Source organism: Plecotus auritus (assembly GCF_963455305.1).
Source record: "Plecotus auritus genome assembly, chromosome: 1".
Taxonomy (NCBI): domain Eukaryota; kingdom Metazoa; phylum Chordata; class Mammalia; order Chiroptera; family Vespertilionidae; genus Plecotus; species Plecotus auritus.
This window is the reverse complement of record NC_137770.1, coordinates 60,197,554-60,218,080: the sequence shown is the minus strand read 5'-3', so window position 1 is coordinate 60,218,080 and position 20,527 is coordinate 60,197,554. Positions and strand designations below refer to the sequence as shown.

The 20,527-nt window shown below is 36.9% G+C and overlaps 1 protein-coding gene across 1 annotated transcript in view; it reads left to right on the top strand.

The window, feature by feature from the left end:
• UNC13C (unc-13 homolog C) overlaps positions 1-20,527 on the top strand; it is a 579,627-nt gene that overhangs the window by 220,532 nt on the left and 338,568 nt on the right. The window contains exons 6-7 of the mRNA XM_080645235.1: positions 5,329-5,407; positions 7,705-7,776. Coding sequence (XP_080501361.1) covers positions 5,329-5,407; positions 7,705-7,776 — 151 coding nt within the window. The remainder of the gene's footprint in view (positions 1-5,328; positions 5,408-7,704; positions 7,777-20,527) is intronic.

Below are 20,527 nucleotides of genomic sequence, written 5' to 3'. Positions count from 1 at the left end.
TTGTTTTCTTTTAGGCCTATAGTCTTCAATTAATTTAAAAACTCCCTTGGATATAAACAGTGTCTGCCAATCCTGATTTGTAATGAAAATTAGCTGGTCTAAGAATATGACTAACCATCAACCATCCACTTGTGGAAATAGCACACCTTTGTCCCATAATCAGAAAGATCTACTTTTGGCAGTGGTCGGCAAACTCATTAGTCAACAGAGCTGCAAACCGCGGCTCGCAGGCCGCAGTTTGCCGACCACTGATTGGAAAATCTGCTTGATAGCTTTCATGCAATACTTCCTGCTGCCTTCTGAGAATTCTCTTCCAATCTATATACATTCAGTATATTACCAGATCAATTTTAGATGAAAATAATAATTAATATACTTAGTAAAATCAACTTGTACCTCCTCTATCTAAATAGCAGATATCTTGAAAACTACAGAATATATGTCCTTTAGATCATTTGTATTGTGTATGTTCTGTAACTGAACCTGAGTCAAGACATATATCAATGTACTTTTATCTCAGATTTCATTAAAGTAGTAAACATCTTTTAATATAAATATGCAAAGAACTGAGAAATAAGCAATAAAAAATATTAAGACTATGTAATAGAACAAATGTTGAATTAGAATACATCTTACTTAATTTAGCCATATTACCAATTTTATGTGATCATTGGCTTTCTAGATATGTAGATCTCTTGTCTCTTTTATCCCATGTGCAATCCCTGTAGTCTAAAAGACTCTTTTTTCTTAAGGAGTGCATCTTAATGGCTGGAGAAGAACTATTTGGGAAGGTTTGGGACTATTTTCCAATGATAATACTATTTTGGAAATAAGTTGAAATTTTTTCATATAATTACTTATAGATGAACTGGGACAGTCTTCTTATTTCCTCCTAACAATTTTGTTTTAGTTATTAAGATATGGGGGAAAGAAAGGAACATCTGTAATATGTTCAACAATACAGATAAATTTTAAAAATAAATAAGATAAACCACTATGAGATCACTTTTTAAAAAAGCATATGAGTTTTGAGGTTAAGACAGTCTTGCAATGGAAATTAATCTCTTTTTCTTTTTATTAATCCTCACTGAAGGATTTTTTTCTATTGATTTTTAGAGAGTGGAAGAGAGGGAGGGAGGAAGGGGAAGATAAACATGGATGTGAGAGAGACACATCGATTGGTTGCCTCCCCCACACACTGACCAGGGGGCGGGGATTAAGCCTGCAATAGAGGTACATGCCTTTGACTGGAATCTAACTCTTGACCCTTCAGTCCTTGGGCCAACTCTCTAACCACTGAGCAACCAGCTAGGGCTTCAATGGAAATTAAACTTTGCCATGTAGTTTTAAGCCTGGGTAAATTGCTTAACTCTGTTTTCATTAAAAGTAAAATGGGGTTAATTGTAATCCTCAACTCATTTTATTGTTATAAATATGGACTAATCCAATCCTGTCAATAGTAGGGTATGGTAAGCCATAGAGCTTAGGTTCAAATCCTGCCACTGGTCTCTCACTTAGGTAATTACCTTAGGGATGATTCTAAACTATTCTATGCTTCCATTTCCTCATTTAAAATTTGAGAGAAATAATTGTATTTATATCTCACTGGATTTTTGAGAATTAAATGAGGTAATACATGTAAAGATTGTATATTTGCTAACATTATATGTGGTTCCTGGTAAGCATCACATAGATATTAGCTAGGCTTGGCTAGTTTGCTGGCTACAGTTAGGAACAGCCTAATCCAATCAGCTATACTGCAAAGGGATGAAATCAAACAGCTTTCAGAGAATCAGATCTTACCATCAGAGTTACTTGTCTGCTATGGCCTGTGTGGATGATTCCTCACCTTCTCATCATTTTGTCTAGCTAATTTCTTCTGGATTTAAGTTCCAGGATATATATCCCTGAACTTTAACTCTTGCCTGGAAAGTCAATGATTTATTTGTCTACTGACATTTTCAGTCTTCACCGTGTTTTGTTATTTAATCCGTCCCAGATCTCTCCTGGTTATGGAGTCTCTTGAAAAATATTACACATATATTTTACATTTTGTGGAACTTTGCAGTATTTACCAAGCTCCTCTCTACCCATGAGAAGGGCAGGTTATTTTTTTTAAGATTCAAGGTTGAAATAAAAGCTTATTACTTGATGGATAAGCCCATGAAAGTATATGTTTATATTAAGTTCTCATAGGAATGATGAAAATGTAAAATTATAGGAAAACACAACCTGATAGAGAACACTTTTGTGGTTACTGGAAAGTTAAAAGAACTTTTTTTACTGCATTACAATTTTACAAATTACAAAGTATAGGTTCAACTGATCTCTGAATTTGTGAGTCTTCAGAGTTGCTCAAGATTCTCAGTGTACTTGTGAATTTGAATGAAGTTCCATGAGAAGGAAACATAAAGAAAATAAATCATTATTGATGGAAAGAAAATGCACAACTCTTATAACACTCTGCAGTATATAAATCACTTTCTTAACCATTATCACAATTCAGTGTTTCTTTACATAGTTATTAAATTCACATTATTTAGGAGTCAAAACATTTCAAAACACTTGAGGTCAGTTAGTAAGATTTCCAAGTAATGTTGTAGAAACACATTTATTAACGCATACTTTATGCCATTATTATTTCTGTTCACAGAGGGGAAAAAGTAGAAACTGGAACCGGAACATTAAATTAGAGCAAATAATACTGGAAAAATCCTTTCTTTCTGTGAGCAAAAACCCCCTCAATAATCCTTTTCCCTTTTATTTAATATTTGGAATGTGGGAGGGTCAAACTTGAACAGGCTAGGAGAGGGGAAGAATGTGGAGAGAGGTTAGGAGGGAAGCAAGAAGTTACGCTCATAGAGAGGTTGGCTCATTTTCTGAGGATGGGTGTTGAGAAAACAAAATAAAAATTCACTACTATTTCTCTCTGCTCCACTCTGCAGTTTCTTGCAGTTCATAAGAGCATGCTGCCAATGATTCTCTTTTGTTACGCTAATTCTTGACCTTTGGCTGTCATGTGACCATTATAGCACTTGGGCTAGATGCAGTGGTGGGCAAACTCATTAGTCAACAGAGTGGCAAACCGCAGCTCGCGAGCCGCATGTGGCTCACGAGCCGCAGTTTGCCAACCACTGGGCTAGAGGATGTTAACTGGCATTATTCTGGCAGTGATGGAAACTATATTAAGTCCTTTCTCATAGGATCAGTGTTGGGCAGTATCTTAAATGTCAACTCCTCCGACCACGCGCACTGTTTTCCAGTCTACATTTTCTCCTTTCATTCTCTTTTTTTCTCTCATTTTCCATAATCTCTGCCCCACAACATTCTTTTTCTGTACTCCATGATCTAAACTAAAGGGAACTCTTAGTTGGAGTGCCTGACCTTAAGCATAATTTGTTCATCATTGACATCCATCTTATTCATGGGAAGTGGTTTTAATATTTTACATTTATCACCACATTTGATCCTTGTTTGCAAGCATATATGTTATGGCATTATTACTACTTATTACCCTTTTACCTTTATTGATATTTTTCTTTTATTAATATTTTACAAGGATTGTATGATGCATTTAATAAATTGTCCAAGATCAATAAGCTAATAATTGATACAGCTCGGATACTGGAGTTAAGACCATGGCTACTAAGAAAAATCCAATGAGACAAAGGTCTCCCTTCATTAAGCCAAGCAGCAAGAGCAAAGAGGCCATCTCTGTGTCAGTGGAAGACTGGACTATAAAGTGTTGTGGTAGCCTATTCCAATGGCAGAGCTGCCCAGCTAACAACCAGAGCTATGAATTATGTTTTTCCTAGTGAAAAGGCTGACTCTAGCCTGGCCAGTGTGGCTCAATGTTTGAATGTCGAACCATTAACCAGGAAGTCACCATTAGATTCCTGGTCAGGGCACATGCCCGGATTGTAGGCTCGATCCCCAATGGGGGTGTGCAGGAGGTAGCTGATCAATGAATCTCTCTCATCATTGTTTCTATTTCTCTCTCCTCTCTTCCTCCCTCTGAAATCAATTTTAAAAAAGGCTGACTCTAAAGTGGAGGTTAGCAAAATTTTGTATGTTAGGTGAGCATAAGGAGAAGCTATCATCTGTATTTTAGCACCATTTTGGTTGCATAAAAAAACTAGTTTTAATGGAATAAAAATTAAATTCAATGTATTAACCTCATTTTAATAAGCATAACTATTAATATATTTTAAATTGCAAAAGTTGTATATGCTTATTATAAAAACATTGACCATAATCATATTTATAGCATAGTAAGAATCTTTTCATTTTTCTCACTAACTTCACTCCACAGAGGTAACTGTAGTTATCAATTTGATGAATATTGCTCTACATATTTTCTATGTCTATATAAACACACACATGGGATCATACTAAATTTACTAACATGCAGAATTGTAGTGTGTTTTTTTTTTACATAATATACTATGAATATTTTTTCATATAAACACAAAGATTTATTTCATTCACCTTAATTATTGGGCTCTTCTCATTGTATAATATACAATAACTCATTTAATCAATATACCATTGCTGAATATTTAGGTTGTATAGCTATTGTTGCTATTACAAAAATATTGCAGTGAACATTCTTGTATAACAGATTATTTTAATCTGTGCATTTTATCTGTAGATAAATTACGATAAGTAGAAATTCTTATATTAGTGTAATCACTAATTTTTTCAATGTATATCCTTGAGGTGCCACTTTTCAGTTTAATCTGTGAAAATTAAGCACACATATATACCATCGTATTTTTATTATATATATATACATATATATATATATTTTTTTATTTTATGTGTGTGTGTGTGTGTGTGTGTGTGTGTGTGTGTTTACTATTGCAAGCAGACCAAACTTGCACCAAATGGTTTGGTACAAAGATCCATACACCTAACAATTTTTATTATTCTACCTGTGATACTGATAATAAAACAGTGCATCAAAACAGGCTGTATATATTTTAAAGTTTCAATCTATGAAACTATCCAAAAAGAGAAATAATCACTATGTGTGGTAGCTAGAGTCTCTCCTCTCTTTGGAAAGGTCATAGTTTATTGATTTTAGAGAGAAGAAGGGAGAGAATCTGTTGCCTCCTGTATGTGCCCCAACTGGGGATCAAACCCACAACCTGGTATGTGTCCTGACCGTAAATAGAATCCACCACCTTTCAGTGTAGATAGCAATGCTCCAACTAACCGACCAGGGCTCTATTTAATCTTTTTCACAGCTTTTTTTTTATTATGAACACTGGAATTTTTCTAGGAAGTCAATTGCTCATTGAAATCATTTCTTTTTCCCTCCATCAGGGCTGGGTGGGGACTTTATGGTATTGACAGTATGCCAGATCTCCGAAGGAAAAAAACTTTGCCTATTGTACGAGATGTGGTAAGTCACTCCTGTTGAATTCTCTTTGATTGCATGTGTTCTCTTTGTCTTTACTAGATGTCATATTGTCCTCATTAAATAACTGACCTGTAAATATTTCATAGAATAGAACATATAAGAAGCTGGATTCTAGCAAGTGTTATATTTATTATTTCTTTAAAATCTATTAGGTGGAGAAAATAACTCTAACCTTTTGACAGCTCTAGATATTAGTTGAAATTACAAATGGAGTTAAAATGACCCTATAATTGAGCAAAAAGAAGTCACACAGCATGTCAAGCAAGCTGCTGCAACTGGCTTGGATGTGTTCCATGTTATGAATGACCACAAGTTTAATTTGCTGTTCAAGGCTTGATTTGAATTTATTAACCTTAACTCAGTAGACTTTAACACTTATAAAGCAAGCAGATAATATTAATCATTTTTATTCTATTCTGTTAATATCAAGTCTAGCCAAATTAATAAACTGTTCCACTGCCTGGAGAAAACCATGGCTCCCAAGTCATTATAACATTCATTAGGCCTGAACATAACTCTGAGTAACTCAGGCCCTCCTACAATGAGATATACTGGGGAACATCTAGGGATGCGAAGAATTAATCATGTTCTGTATTAGATTATGAAAACAAATAGCCCATCAGCATTACAAAGATGTTTTCTGACATCCACAATGTCTTCACATTTTTTCTGGAGGCATATTCTTAATAGTTTATGACATAAAAATATATTTTGTCTCAGAGAAACCAAAATTTCTTTGTATCAGTAACTTCTTTTTAATCTTCACCCAAGGACATGCCTTTATTGATTTGGGAGAGAGAGGAAAGTAGAAGAAGAGAGAGAAAGAGAAAGATCAATATGAGAGCAAAACATCAATCTATTGCCTCCCCCATGTGCTCCAACAGGGGATCAAACCCACAGCCTGGGTATGAACCCATGACCTCTCAGTGTACAGGATGATGTTCAACCAACTGAGCCACACCAGCCACGGTGATATCAGTAATTTTTAATTTTGCTATGAAAACCTTCATCTGAAAGCCATCACTTTAGTTTTAAAGTAGAAAGATACAATCATGACTGGAAAGATCTTTTTCTGAAAAGCATGCTATCTATGTCTGTCCTATTAGCTCAGAATCCTGCCATTGTAGTGTGGATGTTATTTTAAAGTGTTAGGTTTATTTAACATCATTATACTCTTTTCTCACCTTTCTTATGTCTAATTATTTATACTTTGTTTTCTCTGACACATGGAATCTTCAGGCCATGGTAAGTGATTATTTATTTATTTAATTACTATTTGCCAATTTTCTCAAATGTATAATACACTTCTTCATGGAATAAAAGTGGGCAAGTTAGGAAAATAAAGAGAGACATACAAAAATGTATAGGGAGCGGGCCTAAGTCACAGTCTGGCCTCCCTCTGTGGGAGGTGACCAGCCGATCTGGGTTAGGCACCACCCCAATCACCCCCTTGCTGCTGCTGCCTCTGGCCTCCCTCTGCGGGATGCAACCGGACCTATCAGGGGAAGGCGATGCCCCCATCACACCTCTGCTGCCACCACTGCTGGCAGTGCAAGCCTCGGCCGGCCCTGGTTACCTGAGCCTTGGGCGGCCCTGGGTGGCTGGGCAGCTGCCATCCGAGGCTTGCCTGCACCTCAGGCCAGTCCTGGACAGCTGGGCAGCCACCATCTGAGGTTTGCCTGTGCCTCGGGCTGGCCCTGGGCAGCTGGGAGGCTGAGGGGACTGGGGGACTCCAGAGGCAGGTGTGTGGAGCAGCCAGACCTGCCTGGGGGCGGGCCCGGCTGTGCCACGTGCCTGCCGCCCCGGCAGGGCTGAGGGGACTGGGTGCCTCCATCTTGTGGCTGTGGGCACCGCCATCTTTGAGGGTGTGATAGTCAATTAGCATATTCCCTCCTTATTGGCTGTGGGCGCGGCCATCTTTGTGAGGGTGTGGTGGCTAATTAGCATATTCCCTCTTTATTAGATAGGATGTGCTCATGACCACCTTGGGAAGAAAAATTCTAAAAGCCTCTTCTAGCCTGGAAGCCATAGCTGATTACCCTGCCTTACTGGACCTCAGTGTTCTCATCTATAAAATGTAGGGGTTGGGTTTGATGATCTAAGGGGACTCTTTCAGCTTTAATGTTCTATGATTCCTCATTCTAGATGAATTGGCTGGCTACTGAAAATGGCAGGTCCCTATTGACCAAAACATGAACAATAGTTTATATTCTTACATTTTTACATTCTGCTGAGCAGTCACCTCATGTACCAATAATTCATAATTCTGTCTGTTTTAGACATTGGCTGCCCGGAAATCTGGACTCTCCCTGGCTATGGTGATTAGGACATCACTAAACAATGAGGAACTGGTAGGTGCAAAGTCCACTGCTATGTATCCATCATAGTCCGGTGGGAAAACCATCCTGTTTGATGCAGTCATTTGTAATGTTTGTTTCAGTACTCCAGGAATAACTGGGAGCATGGGAAGAGTCTGACCCTAAAACAAATTTCCCCTGGGTCTCAGCTTCACTATCCTACAAATTATCCTTTGCTGCGCAACTATGCATAAATGTCCCATCTTTAGAAATGTGAATCCATCCTAACGCAATTTAGCTTTTATTCTCCCCCTGAAAAAAAAATCCTGTTTAATTTTACATAGTTCAAATTTTGCCTAATTTATGAGGCTTTCCAAAACACCTTCTGGCTGAGCTATTAGTTTCCTTTTTTTTTTTTAAAGCATTTAATTACTACCTCCATAAGGTAGTTTACTTAAGAGTGGGGGCTATTTGGGGTGAGTCCCAGATCTTCCATTAAATTATCATTGTTGTATCTGGCAAGTTATGTAACTGCTGTAAACCTGAGTTCTTTCATCTGTATAATGAGGTGACAATAAGAGGATTAATTGAGTGGATCTATGTTTAACACCCAGCATAGCCTAAGATATAGTAAACAATAAATACAAGTGGCTCTCTTTATTATTTTTCTTATTACACTTAATTTTATTATTTGTATAATCAACTTGCATAATCCTTTACTTTTAGACTAATATCCCTGAGGGTACCATAATATTTTGTTTGTTGTTAAATATTTTCATTTGTGTTGCTTAGTACACCGTCTGGCATGAGGTAGAAGCTTTGTAATTCTTGCTGAATGAAAGAAGGCACAAATAAGCTGCAAATATCTAGGTCAGGGATTCTTAATTTGGCTCCTCAGATTCACTGGGGGGAGCTTTAAAACACACCTACTTCTGTGTGGGTCTCATTCCCAGTGATTCTGATTTAATTGGCTTCAGGTGTAGCCTGCATAGTTTTGAAAACTCTCAGGTGATTCTCACGTGCAGTGGATGTTGTGAAATGTAGCTCCATCCTGCACAGACACCACTGAGGCTTTCACTCAAGACAATGTCTCTGTGCCCCTTTCGTATGGAAATTAATATACTCTCCCTCTCTCAATGTTAGTGATTTTGTCATTCTTATAGAATTTTTTGGCAAAAACATTACCTGTTATAAATTTCTATACCTTTGATATTTACTGTAAACATTATTATCTATATTTTTCATTCTCTTCTTGTCATTGTCATCTTTCAAAAGCCCACATTTCCTAGGTCTTATCAGCAAACTCCCCAATTTCCAGCAAAACAATACATGTTTATTTGAATATCTGAGTGTAATGGAAAGTTCAAACATTTTCTAATGTGCCAGGGAATTGAAATACTGTGGCTGCTTTCCCAGGATCCTGGGACACCATCTAATATTTTAAATATAATTTGGATTTAAGAGAATGTAAACATCCTCTGTATGATAAAGCACCATATTGCTTGCTGAGTATCTAGTCTTTTGCTTTTGAGGAAATAATCAAGGTCAAGGATTTTTATTGATATACTAGAGGCCTGATGCACGAAGATTCGTGCAAGAATGGACCTTCCTTCCCCTGGCTGCTGGCACTGCCTTTGCTCCGGCTGGAGCTGCCTTTTTGCTCCAGCCCAGAGCCACCTTTCTGCCTTCCCATGGTGCCCAGAGGCCTGGAGTTGCTGGAGCAGTGCAGAATGCCTGCATTGTCACCATGGCAACAACGCAAGAGTCCCACCCCGCCCCCAGCCACTCGGTGCCTGCATATACAAATTAACCCTCCATCTTTATTGGGTTAATTTTCATGCTCACTCCTGATTGGCTGGTGGGCATCGCAAAGGTACGGTCAATTTGCACCTTACTCTTTTATTAGTGTAGATTCCTACACTATTCCTTTTTTATATTTTAAAATATGGTAATTGGTGTGAAGTACAAATACTCATTGCTATAAGAACCTAAGAAGAGCCCAGCCAGTGTGGTACAGTGGTAGAGTGGAGGTCACAGTTGGATTCCTGATCAGGGCACATGGAGTAAGGTCTCTGAACATTTCCATCTGGCTTAATAATGCAAAAAGGGAGAGCAATCTAGTATCCATGTACAGCAACAATAGTCTGTTTGGTACTAGGCTACCTAGCTTTGTCCTTGCTTTCAGCGTGTTTCCTCCGTGTGGACTCAACAGTGGGACAATCAAAGTAGATCCATTCAAAATTAAAAAAATATTGATTGACTACTCTGTGTCAAGCATTGTTTCAGATTCTGGAAATAAGGCAGTGAACAACTCAGCTAAAATCCCTGCTATCATGAGGCTTTAATATAGGAGGAGGGGAGCTGGCAGAGAACAGACTGGTGGTTGCCGGAGGGGACAGGGGTTGGGGGACTGGGTGAAAAAGGTGATGTGATTGACAAGTACAGATTGGTAGTCACAAAATGGTCACAGGGATGTAAAGTACAGCTAGGGAATATAGTCAATAATATTGTAATAACTATGTGTGGTGCAAGTGGGTATTGGAAATATCGGGGGAATCACTTTGTGAAATATGTGATTTTCTAACCACTATGCTGTACACTTGAAACTAATACAAAATAATAGTCAATGCAAACTGTAATTGAACAATAAAATTATATATATATATATATATTATATATTATATATATATACTAGAGGCCCAGTGCTTGAAAATTCATGCACTATAGGGGGTGTCCCTCAGCCAAGCCTGCCCCCTCTCACAGTCCGGGAACCCTCAGGGGTGGGAGGCAACCTGGTGATCAGGGGAAGGCGATGCCCTCATCACACCTCTGCTGCTGCCAATGCCAGCAGCGCAAGCCTCGGCCGGCCCTGGTTACCTGAGCCTCAGGCCCACCCTGGGCATCTGGGTAGCCACCATCTGAGGCTTGCCCATGCCTCGGGCCAGCCCTGGGAGGCTGGGGAACTGAGGGTGGGTCTGGCCACACCGTGTGCCTGCCAACCCTCTGGTGGGGCTGAAAGGACTAGGGGACTCCGGGGCTGAGGGGACTGGGTGCTGCCATCTTGTGGCTGTGGGCACCGCCATCTTTGAGGGTGTGACAGTCAATAAGCATATTCCCTCCTTATTGGCTGTGGGTGCCACCATCTTTATGAGGGCTTGATGGTCAATTAGCATATTCCCTCTTTGTTAGATAGGATAGTGGTAAGGGAGGTGAGACACTATGTTTTAGATTGTTGTTGCAGGTCATGATGGAAGCTTCTAGAAGGCAGGAGTTATAGAAACTCAAGCAGAGTGAGGAATACAATTCACCAAGCCTAAAAAGAATTCCAGAACCCTGTTTTTTCTATCTGGGTTTGGGACCCTGTTTAGGAGTCTGGTCTCTTGGCATGATTCCAGGATTTTCCATTCTAAGTAAGGGTTGGTTTGTCTAGGAGACTGTGAGTCCTTCTTCCAGTAATGGGATTCAGGGCCAGTAAAAGGACTTACAAGAGCTAGGTATGGGACTAATCAGGAGATCAGACCTGGGCCATATTCCTAGCATGATACTAGAGAGATAACATGGAGGGTTGAAGCCGGTGAGAACACCTGTCTGCTCTGGGGCTCAATCCAGATGTTGTAGGCTCACATACATGCAGGTGCTCAGGAACAGGGGCCCTTTCAAGCTACATGGACAAGTGTTGAAGTGAAATGAGCCTGAATTACAACCTCAGCTCCCCCTCTTACTACCTCTGAAAGCTTGTTACTTATCAGTGCTCCTTGATCCCTGACACTTGTTCACCTCATCCTTAAAATGAAAGTGATAATACTTATCTCACAATTTACGAGAATTAAAAAATTCCTTGCCAGGCAGAACAGGTGGCAGTCAGGGAAGCAGGGTAGGGACTTGTGTTGAGGTATCCAGGATATATGCTAAGTTCAATGTTTCCCTGTCAGTTGGCAGCTGAGAGTCCAATTCCAGGGAGTACTGAGTTGGAAACCAGCAGCAATGACACCAAATTTAAACACTATCTCATTTGCAAGTATTACTATTGGTTCTGCTTTTGTCCTTCTTCCAAAGAGCCCAGGCATTGGCTTGAGATAGATGTTGGGCCACTACACCATTAGCTATGGAAACTTGAGCAAGTTACAGAAACTCTCTTGACCTTGATTTTCTCATACGTTTGCTAATTATATAAGATTTTTGCATCTATGTTCCAATGGCCATTGATTACTGTGTATTTGAGCAATTTGGGCATCAATAATAAATCAGCTTCATAAAGTAAGTTGGGAAATTTCCTTTTTGTCATTTCTCTGTGGTGGTTTGCATGAAATAAATGCTGCTATACCTTGAAAGACTGGCAAAACTTGCTACTATAACCATCTTTATTTTTTTAGGATAGCTATTTGACAACTGAATCAATTTATTTAATATAATAATCCTATCCATTTTTTTAAAACACTTCTTCTTGAGTCAATTTTGATCATTTTTCCCAGAAAGTTGTCCTTTTTTTCCCTAAATGTTCTAATTTAATACCACCAAATTATTCAAATGATCATATTATGATATAGAAATGCTAGTGCTGTTTTTATCTTCTCATTTTTATACTTTCTATCTTTTGTAAAATCAGTACTGTAAAAGATGTATTTGGCATTTGTTTTATTGACTCCAAAGAGTTTCTTTGTTCTCTGTTTTGTTTATTTCTGTTCTTGTAATGTTTAGATTCATCCTCTATTCTCTTTGTATTCATTCTGATGCTACTTTTGTAACTTATTAAATTGGATATGTAGTTTATTAATTTTCATTGTTATCAACTATTGCATACATACAGAGAATATTCACAAAATAAGTGAAGGAAATAAATAACAATAATACATACACCTAGGCATCCATGGTTCAGTTTTAGAAAGGGAATATTTTCATCCTGTGTATTTCTTCCTCATTTTCTTTCTTATTCCTGCCTTAAATATTTTATGTCTATTTCTTACCACACTTGTCTATTTTTACATAATTTCATTTTTTTCTTTTCAAACATATGCATTTAAAGTTATTCATTTTTCTTTCAGTTCATTTTAGTCGCATCATACAAGTTGTATATATAATGCTTCTACTATTGTCATATAATTATTTCATAAATGATCCACTGATTAGTATTTTGGCTCATCAATTACGTAGAAATATTTTTTTAATCTTCCAAAGATAAGTCATATGGGTTTAATTTTCATTACTGGATTGTGTTCAGAGGACATGGACTGTATACTCAGTCTTTAGTATTTAATTGAGAATTGTTTTATGGCTTATGACATAATCAATTTTGTAGATATCCCATATGAGCCTTTCTTGTTGGGTACATTAATTTTGGGAGTTCTGTACTACTAATAAACTGTTTCATTCAGTTTTGCTAACAAGCTTATCTTTTAGATGCTTTTTCCTTTAAATATATTCTATGTGATATTAATACAGCTATACTAGATAGATTAGGTCAATATTTTCTTGATACATTTTCTAACCCCTTTTTAAATATCTTAATGCTATATGTATATCTCATAAACACACTGCTTAATTTTAAAATTCAATTTGAGGAGTTATCTTTTTACAGATAAATTCAGTCAGTTTATACTTATATTTGTGCTTTGTGCTATTTCTTTTAAAAAATTCACTGTCTCTTTTTTCTTTATCTCTTTTCCAATCTTCCTTTGTATAGATTGAGTTTTCTTTATTTTCCCTCTTCTCCATCAAATGGATTATCTATACTATTTTTAATATAGTTAATATATTTCTTAAATGTTTAATAAGCATACTTTACTTCTCAAAATTTAAAGTCTAATGAAGAAAATAAACTTTTGAACAAAATAGGTCCAGAGACATAGAAGCATGGAACAGACTGTTGAATCTCCGAGGGCAGGCTGGGGCGGCTGGGTAGGTGGGAAGAGATTAACCAAAGAACTTGCATGCATAAGCCATGGACACAGATAACAGGGTGGTGAAGGCCTGGGGCAGGGGGCGCCGGTGGGCTATAAGGAGTCAATGGGAGAAAAAAAGGGACATATGTAATACTTTCAACAATTAAGATTTAAAAATAAAATAGTTAATAATTCTGTTCTGAAAAAAACAACAACACATAAATAAAGATCTGAAAATGCTTAGGCTCCCATTACTACCCTCTCTGTCCACATTAGGAGGAAGGCAAGTCTAAATATCATGTCTGGAATTGGTCTGGAAATCCAAAGTTCCCAGCTAATGTGTTTTAACTGAGTTGCAAATACATCTCTTGGGTTTCCACAGAAACAAGTTTTGAAATTCTGACATTAAGTTTCTTTTTTTTTTTTATTCCAGGTACCTGGGGAATCTATTTCTTTTTGACTCTTTTACATATTAAATCTTTTTTCCAATACTTCTCAAGTAGGCTATATTAACTTAGTCTGCCATATTGCCAGATAAGTTTTCCAATATGTAAAATGAATGTACTTATATTTCTAGAGCCATTGTTGGGGGAATCAAATAAGATAACAAATAGAAAGCACTTCAACAATTTTTGATACATAAACATGTAGTAAATATTAGTTATTACTAACTGTTTGTACCACAGAAATTTCCATGACTAAATGACTGGTTTTGCTTGGTCACACAAAGAACAATAGAATGAGTTCTCTCTAAGGTGGATAGTTATCCCCTTCCCTCTCTTCCTTGTACAATATCCTAACCCCCTATTCCTGCTCTTCCATGGCCTCTGTCAGAATATTGTAAGAACTCTCTTCTTACAAATATTCTGACAGAAAAAAGAAACCATCAACAAAACAACAAGAAAGCCCACTGCATGGGAGAACATATTTGCCAATGTTATCACCGATAAGGGTTTAATCTCCAACATTTACAGGGAACTCATACAACTTAACAAAAGGAAAATAAACAACCCAATCAAAAAATGGGCAAAGGACGTAAATAGATACTTTTTGAAGAGGACAGAAGGAAGGCCAAGAGACATGAAAACATGCTCAAAGTCACTAATTATCCGAGAGATGCAAATCTAAACAACAATGCAGTACCATCTCACACCGGTCAGAATGGCTAGCATCAACAAATCAGCAGAGAAAAAGGAACTCTCATGCACTGCTGGTAGGAATGCAGACTGGTGCAGCCACTGGGGATAACAGTATGGAGTTTCCTCAAAAAACTAAAAATGGAACTCCCATTTGACCCAGTGATCCCACTTCTAGGAATATATCCCAAGAAACTGGAAACACCAATCAGAAAGGTTATATGCATCCCTATGTTCATAGCAGCACAATTTACAATAGCTAAGATTTGGAAACAGCCTAAGTGCCCAACAGCAGATGAGTGGATTAAAAAACTGTGGTACATCTATACAATGGAATACTATGCTGCAGTAAAAAAGAAGTAATTCTTACCATTTGCAACAGCATGGATGGACCTGGAGAGCATTATGCTAAGCGAAATAAGCAAGTCAGAGAAAGATAAATATCACATGATCTTACTCATTTATGGAATATAATGAACAACATAAATGGATGAACAAAAACAGATCCAGAGAAAGAGAAGCATCGATCAGACTTTCAAACCTCAGAGGGAAGGTAGGGGAGGGTGGAGGTAAGGGGGAGAGATCAACCGAAGGACCTATATTCATGCATATAAGCCTAACCAATGGACACAGATACCAGGGGGGCGAGGGCATGAGTGGAGGGGTGGGGGGGGGCAATGGGGAGGCTAAGGACACATATGTAATACCTCAATCAATAAAGAAAAAGAAAAAAGAAAACTTCCCTAAGTCATATGCCTTAAAGCTTAAAAAAAAAAAAAAAAAGAATATTTGTAAGAACTGTCTCTACCCCAAGTAACCAAATTTCTTTCCATGTTAAAATGACTAAAGTTGTCCCCAGTGGAGGAATTCACATAATATTTGGCTTTATTTTTAATAAATTACTCATCATTTATCACCTCCATTATTTATATATATATACCTTTTTATTGAAAGTTTAAATTGGAGAAAAACTGATACTTAAGTACATGACAAATCTACTCTAATTTCTCTTCAGACCATGATCTTTCATAATACAGGGCACATCCCATCTTCTACTCTCCTTGAATTATTTAATTACCCACTTTATCATTGTCTGCCTTTTTTATTTGGACTCACCCTGCAAGTTACTTAGGTCAGTGATAATTAGTACCTGTTATAAAATAATCTGTTAAGTAAAAACAAATTACTTAGTAGTCTTCCATGGATAAGTACATAACTTTTAGTCTCTATTTGTATTTTATCCAACAAAAAATAATTTACCTGAGTAATTTTAGCTTCTATAATTGTGTGTGATGATTCTGATGAGTAAATCAGCCCTAAATTATGTCTGATTTTACACCCAGGAACTTACAAAGTGGGGCAAAAGTAGGTTTACAGTTGTTCATATGGGAAGTAATACAATAATTAATGAATAATAATACAGGAAGACATTATGTGTTTTGTGTACTTACAACTGTAAGCCTACACTGTATTTTGCCCCACGCTATATTCTACCATTATTCTGTCTTCATGTTTATAACAAATTTTAAAGGGCACGCATCTATCTTTGCTCTGCAAATGTTTCTCATGACTTTTTTCAGAAATAATAACATGATACCTGTAGGACAGAAATATTTTTTTTTTCTAAAAAGCATGCAGCAAGCACACAACAAATATTTTAGAACAGTGCAAATTTTTTTTGAGGCTAGGGATGTTTTCATAATTCCATGAGGGAAACGCACAGGATGAAGATGAAAATAGACCTTCATTAGCCAAGTCACTGGTTGCCATCATAGGGAGGAAAAGAGAAAAGCCACATGGCAGATAGAGGTAGATAAGCCGTGTTCCTGTCCTAAGTACTAACAGTTGGTAGATTGGAATATTGATGGTCTAAAAACACTAGTCACTGCTCTTGGCAGGAGGCCTGATTTCTTTATTGCTCAGACTCATTTTAATTTCCTCATATAGAAAAGGCAATTCATTTCTTTCCAGTGTCCTAATTATTCAAAAAGTGACATATTAAGGCAACTCACCTTATAATCCAATTTATTGGATCTGAAATCCTTAACAAAATATTTGTCTAGAATGTGAACATCCTCCACGTTGTAGTCTATAGTTTGTACTTGGCTACAGTGGTTTACCAGAATTAAAGCATTTCTCTTACTGTCATTTCTACAGATTAAAACAGTTTCTGCACAGTAAAAATTGCCTTCTTTTCTTGAACCACTTTATTAATGTAAAAATGTTCTTTTTTCCTAATTGCAAGTCTCATCCTATCTATAAAAAGGGGGAGAGAAAGAGATACAAACCATTCCTAACTTTGAAAAATTAAATTGAAAACTTTATATTTTTAATTTTTGTGCTTTATAAATTTTTACAATGAGCATATATTTTATTATAATCGGAAAATACATGCACATGCTTGCTGCAGAAGATTTGAAAACTTTAGAAACCTTTAAAATAGATTAGCATCAAGTCTCCATAATTTCTGAATTCACTCGTCCTCGGGACCTAGTCAGTATTAGAGCTCTGCTTGTTCTCGGGGCCACTCTCTCCACGTGTTTGGTTCCTGGTTTACGGAGGCCAGAGACCTCTCATGATAACACATCCAGTCCTATCCGTTCACTTCAGATCAGATCCTACTAGCTGTACCTACCTATTTTTTTGCCACTCAAACTGCTACATTAAAAATAATCTTCTCTTCCCTTTAATTGAGCTCCTATGGTGAGTTACAGGCTTCCATTTCCCAGGGCTAGTTTTAGTGTGTCCCCTTGTTTTCTTCTGACTTGCTTTTATTCAGTGCCCCTTAACCTATCTTTTTGCCTTATTCCACAAAATCCCACACTCTCAGTTCTTATAATCTTGCTTGATCTGGTCTTATTTTGCTGCTAAGAGAGCACCTTCTTTTCCCAAAGATGCGGTATGCCTCTGAGATATAAGAATCCTCTCCTATGAGAGGTATTTTTACATGTTGTCCTTGACTATTCACTGAACGAGTTTCTAAACTGACCATAATTATATCTTACGCTTTGTTTGAGTAAGAAATGTTTTATGTGTCATTTATTTTAGAGTAATTTTCAATATGTCAATATCCCAAAAATCAATAATGTAAAAGATTCATGTTATCATTTTTCTGAGACTATGGAGATATACCCTCTAGTAAATTATTGAATGTTCTGCTCCAACATCTACAGCTTTAAAATGTTGGCATTTGTTTTAATACTCCATTCAATTGATTTTCAATGTGCTGTCTAATAAACGTTTCACGTTTTTATTTTTTGAAAGTAGCTTCACTCTCTTTGCATAAAATGGATCCTGGCTCTTTAACAAAACCAAACCAAACAAAGGATTTCAATGAAATTATCTCAGCTGTCTATCCAAAACTCTTTTCTGTCAGCCTATTTAATTTTTTAGCAAGTGTTTCTTATATTTATTACTCTTATGATAGCCTATGGATTTAGAGCACTCACTATATATCACTTGAATTCAATAAAAAGAAAATGGACATGGGGATTAGATGAAATGTATAAATCATTTACTTAATATTAAAATATAAATTTTTCTTCAAAAATAACTTCTTGCTCAACTCTGCTTTCTCAGTTCATATGTATTTCTTACTTTTCTATGTTCAGTAACACTCTCTTATATTTCCACCCAGTGTTCCTTTGAGTTAGAATTATAATTATTTTTTCTTTAGTAAAAGAAACAACAAATTACCCAATATGATTGCAAATATAACTAAATTCCTTCCTTCTTTTACTAGCTAATCCAAAAATGCTACATCACACACACACACACACACACACACACACACACACACACACACACACACACATCCCCTACCTCTTCAGCCCTTCAACTCAGCTAGAACAGGAAACTATAACTGTATAGATAGCTCATGGAGCATCTGTTATGCCAAGAATCATTCAATCCACTTTAATATATTAAAGATACCCACCTTGCTAGGTAGTAAAGGGGGAGCAAAGCTAAATAATTTATGCTCCTAATTCTGAAAGAACTCTTTATTTTTATTGTCCAAAGTTTTACATATGTCTCCTTTTTCCCTGCTTGACCCCCGCCCCCAGCCATTCCCACTTTGGGCAAGCCCCCACTGCCCAGTGTCTGTGTCCATTGGTTATGCTAATAAGCATGCATACAAGTCCTTTGGTTGATCTCTAACCCCTCCTCCCCTGCCATTTGTCTCTGGATCTATTCTTGTTCATCAAATTATGTTGAACATTATATCCCACATATGAGTGAGATCATGTGATATTTATCTTTTTCCAGCTGGCATATTTCGCTTAGCATAATGCTCTCCAGTTCCATCCATGCTGTTGCAAATGATAAAAGTCCCTTCTTTTTTATAGCAGCGTAGTATTCCATTGTGTAGGTGTACCACAGCTTTTTAATCCACTCATCTGCTGATGGGCACTTAGGTTGTTTCCAAACCTTAGCTATTGTAAATTGTGCTGCTATGAACATAGGGGTGCATATATCCTTTCTGATTGGTGTTTCTAGTTTCTTGGGATATAGTCCTAGGAGTGGGATTACTGGGTCAAATGGGAGTTCCATTTTTAACTTTTTTAGGAAACTCCATACTGTCTTCCACAGTGGCTGCACCAGTCTGCATTCCCACCAGCAGTGCATGAGAGTTCCTTTTTTCTCCGCATCCTCACCAGCACTTGTCCTTTGTTGATTTGTTGATGATAACCATACTGAGAGGTATGAGATGGTACCACATTGTCATTTTTATTTGCATCTCTTGGATGATTAGTGACTTTAAGCATGTTTTCATATGTCTCTTGGCCTTCTGTATGTCCTCTTTTGAAAAGCGTCTATTTAGGTCTTTTGCCCATTTCTTTGATTGGGTTGTTTATCTTCTTTTTGTTAAGTTATGTGAGTTATCTTTAAATTTTGGAGATTAAACCCTTATCTGAAATGTCATTGGCAAATATGTTCTCCACTGAAGTTGTTTCTTGTTGTTTTGTTGATGGTTTCTTTTGCTGTGCAGAAACTTTTTATTTTGAGGTAGTACCATTTGTTTATTTTCTCCTTAGTCTCCATTGCCCTGGGAGTTGGGTCGGTAAAGATATTGCTACGACATATGTATGTCTGCTATTTTGCTGCCTATGGAGTCTTTTAGGATTTTTATGGTTTCCCATCTTACCTTTAAGTCCTTTAGCCATTTTGAGTTTTATTTTGTGTATGGTGTAAGTTGGTGATCTAGTTTCATATTTTTGCATGTATCTGACCAAATTTCCCAGCACCATTTATTGAAGAGACTATCTTGACTCCATTGTATGCTCTTGCCTCCTTTGTCAAATATTAATTGAGCATAATGGCTTGGGTCAATTTCTGGGTTCTCTGTTCTGTTCCATTGTTCTATATGTCTGTTCTTGTGGCAGTACTAGGCAGTTTTAAGAACTGTGGTTGGTAATATAGCTTGATATTTTATATTGTGATCCCTCCAACTTGGTTCTTCTTTCTCAGGATTGCTGTATTCAGGGTCTTTTTTTATTCCAGATGAATTTTTGTAGAGTTTGTTCTAGATCTTTGAAGTAAGCCGTTGGTGTTTTAATGGGGATTGCATTAAATCTGTAGATTGCTTTGGGTAGTATGGACATTTTAATGATGTTGATTATATCAATCCATGAACATGGTATATTCTTCCATTTGTTTATGTCTTCCTCTATCTCTTTTTTCAATGTCCTGTAGTTTTCCACGTATAGGTTTTTTACCTCCTTAATTAAGTTTATTCCTAGGTATCTTAATTTTTTTTGTGTAATGTTAAATGGAAATTTTTTTTTCATT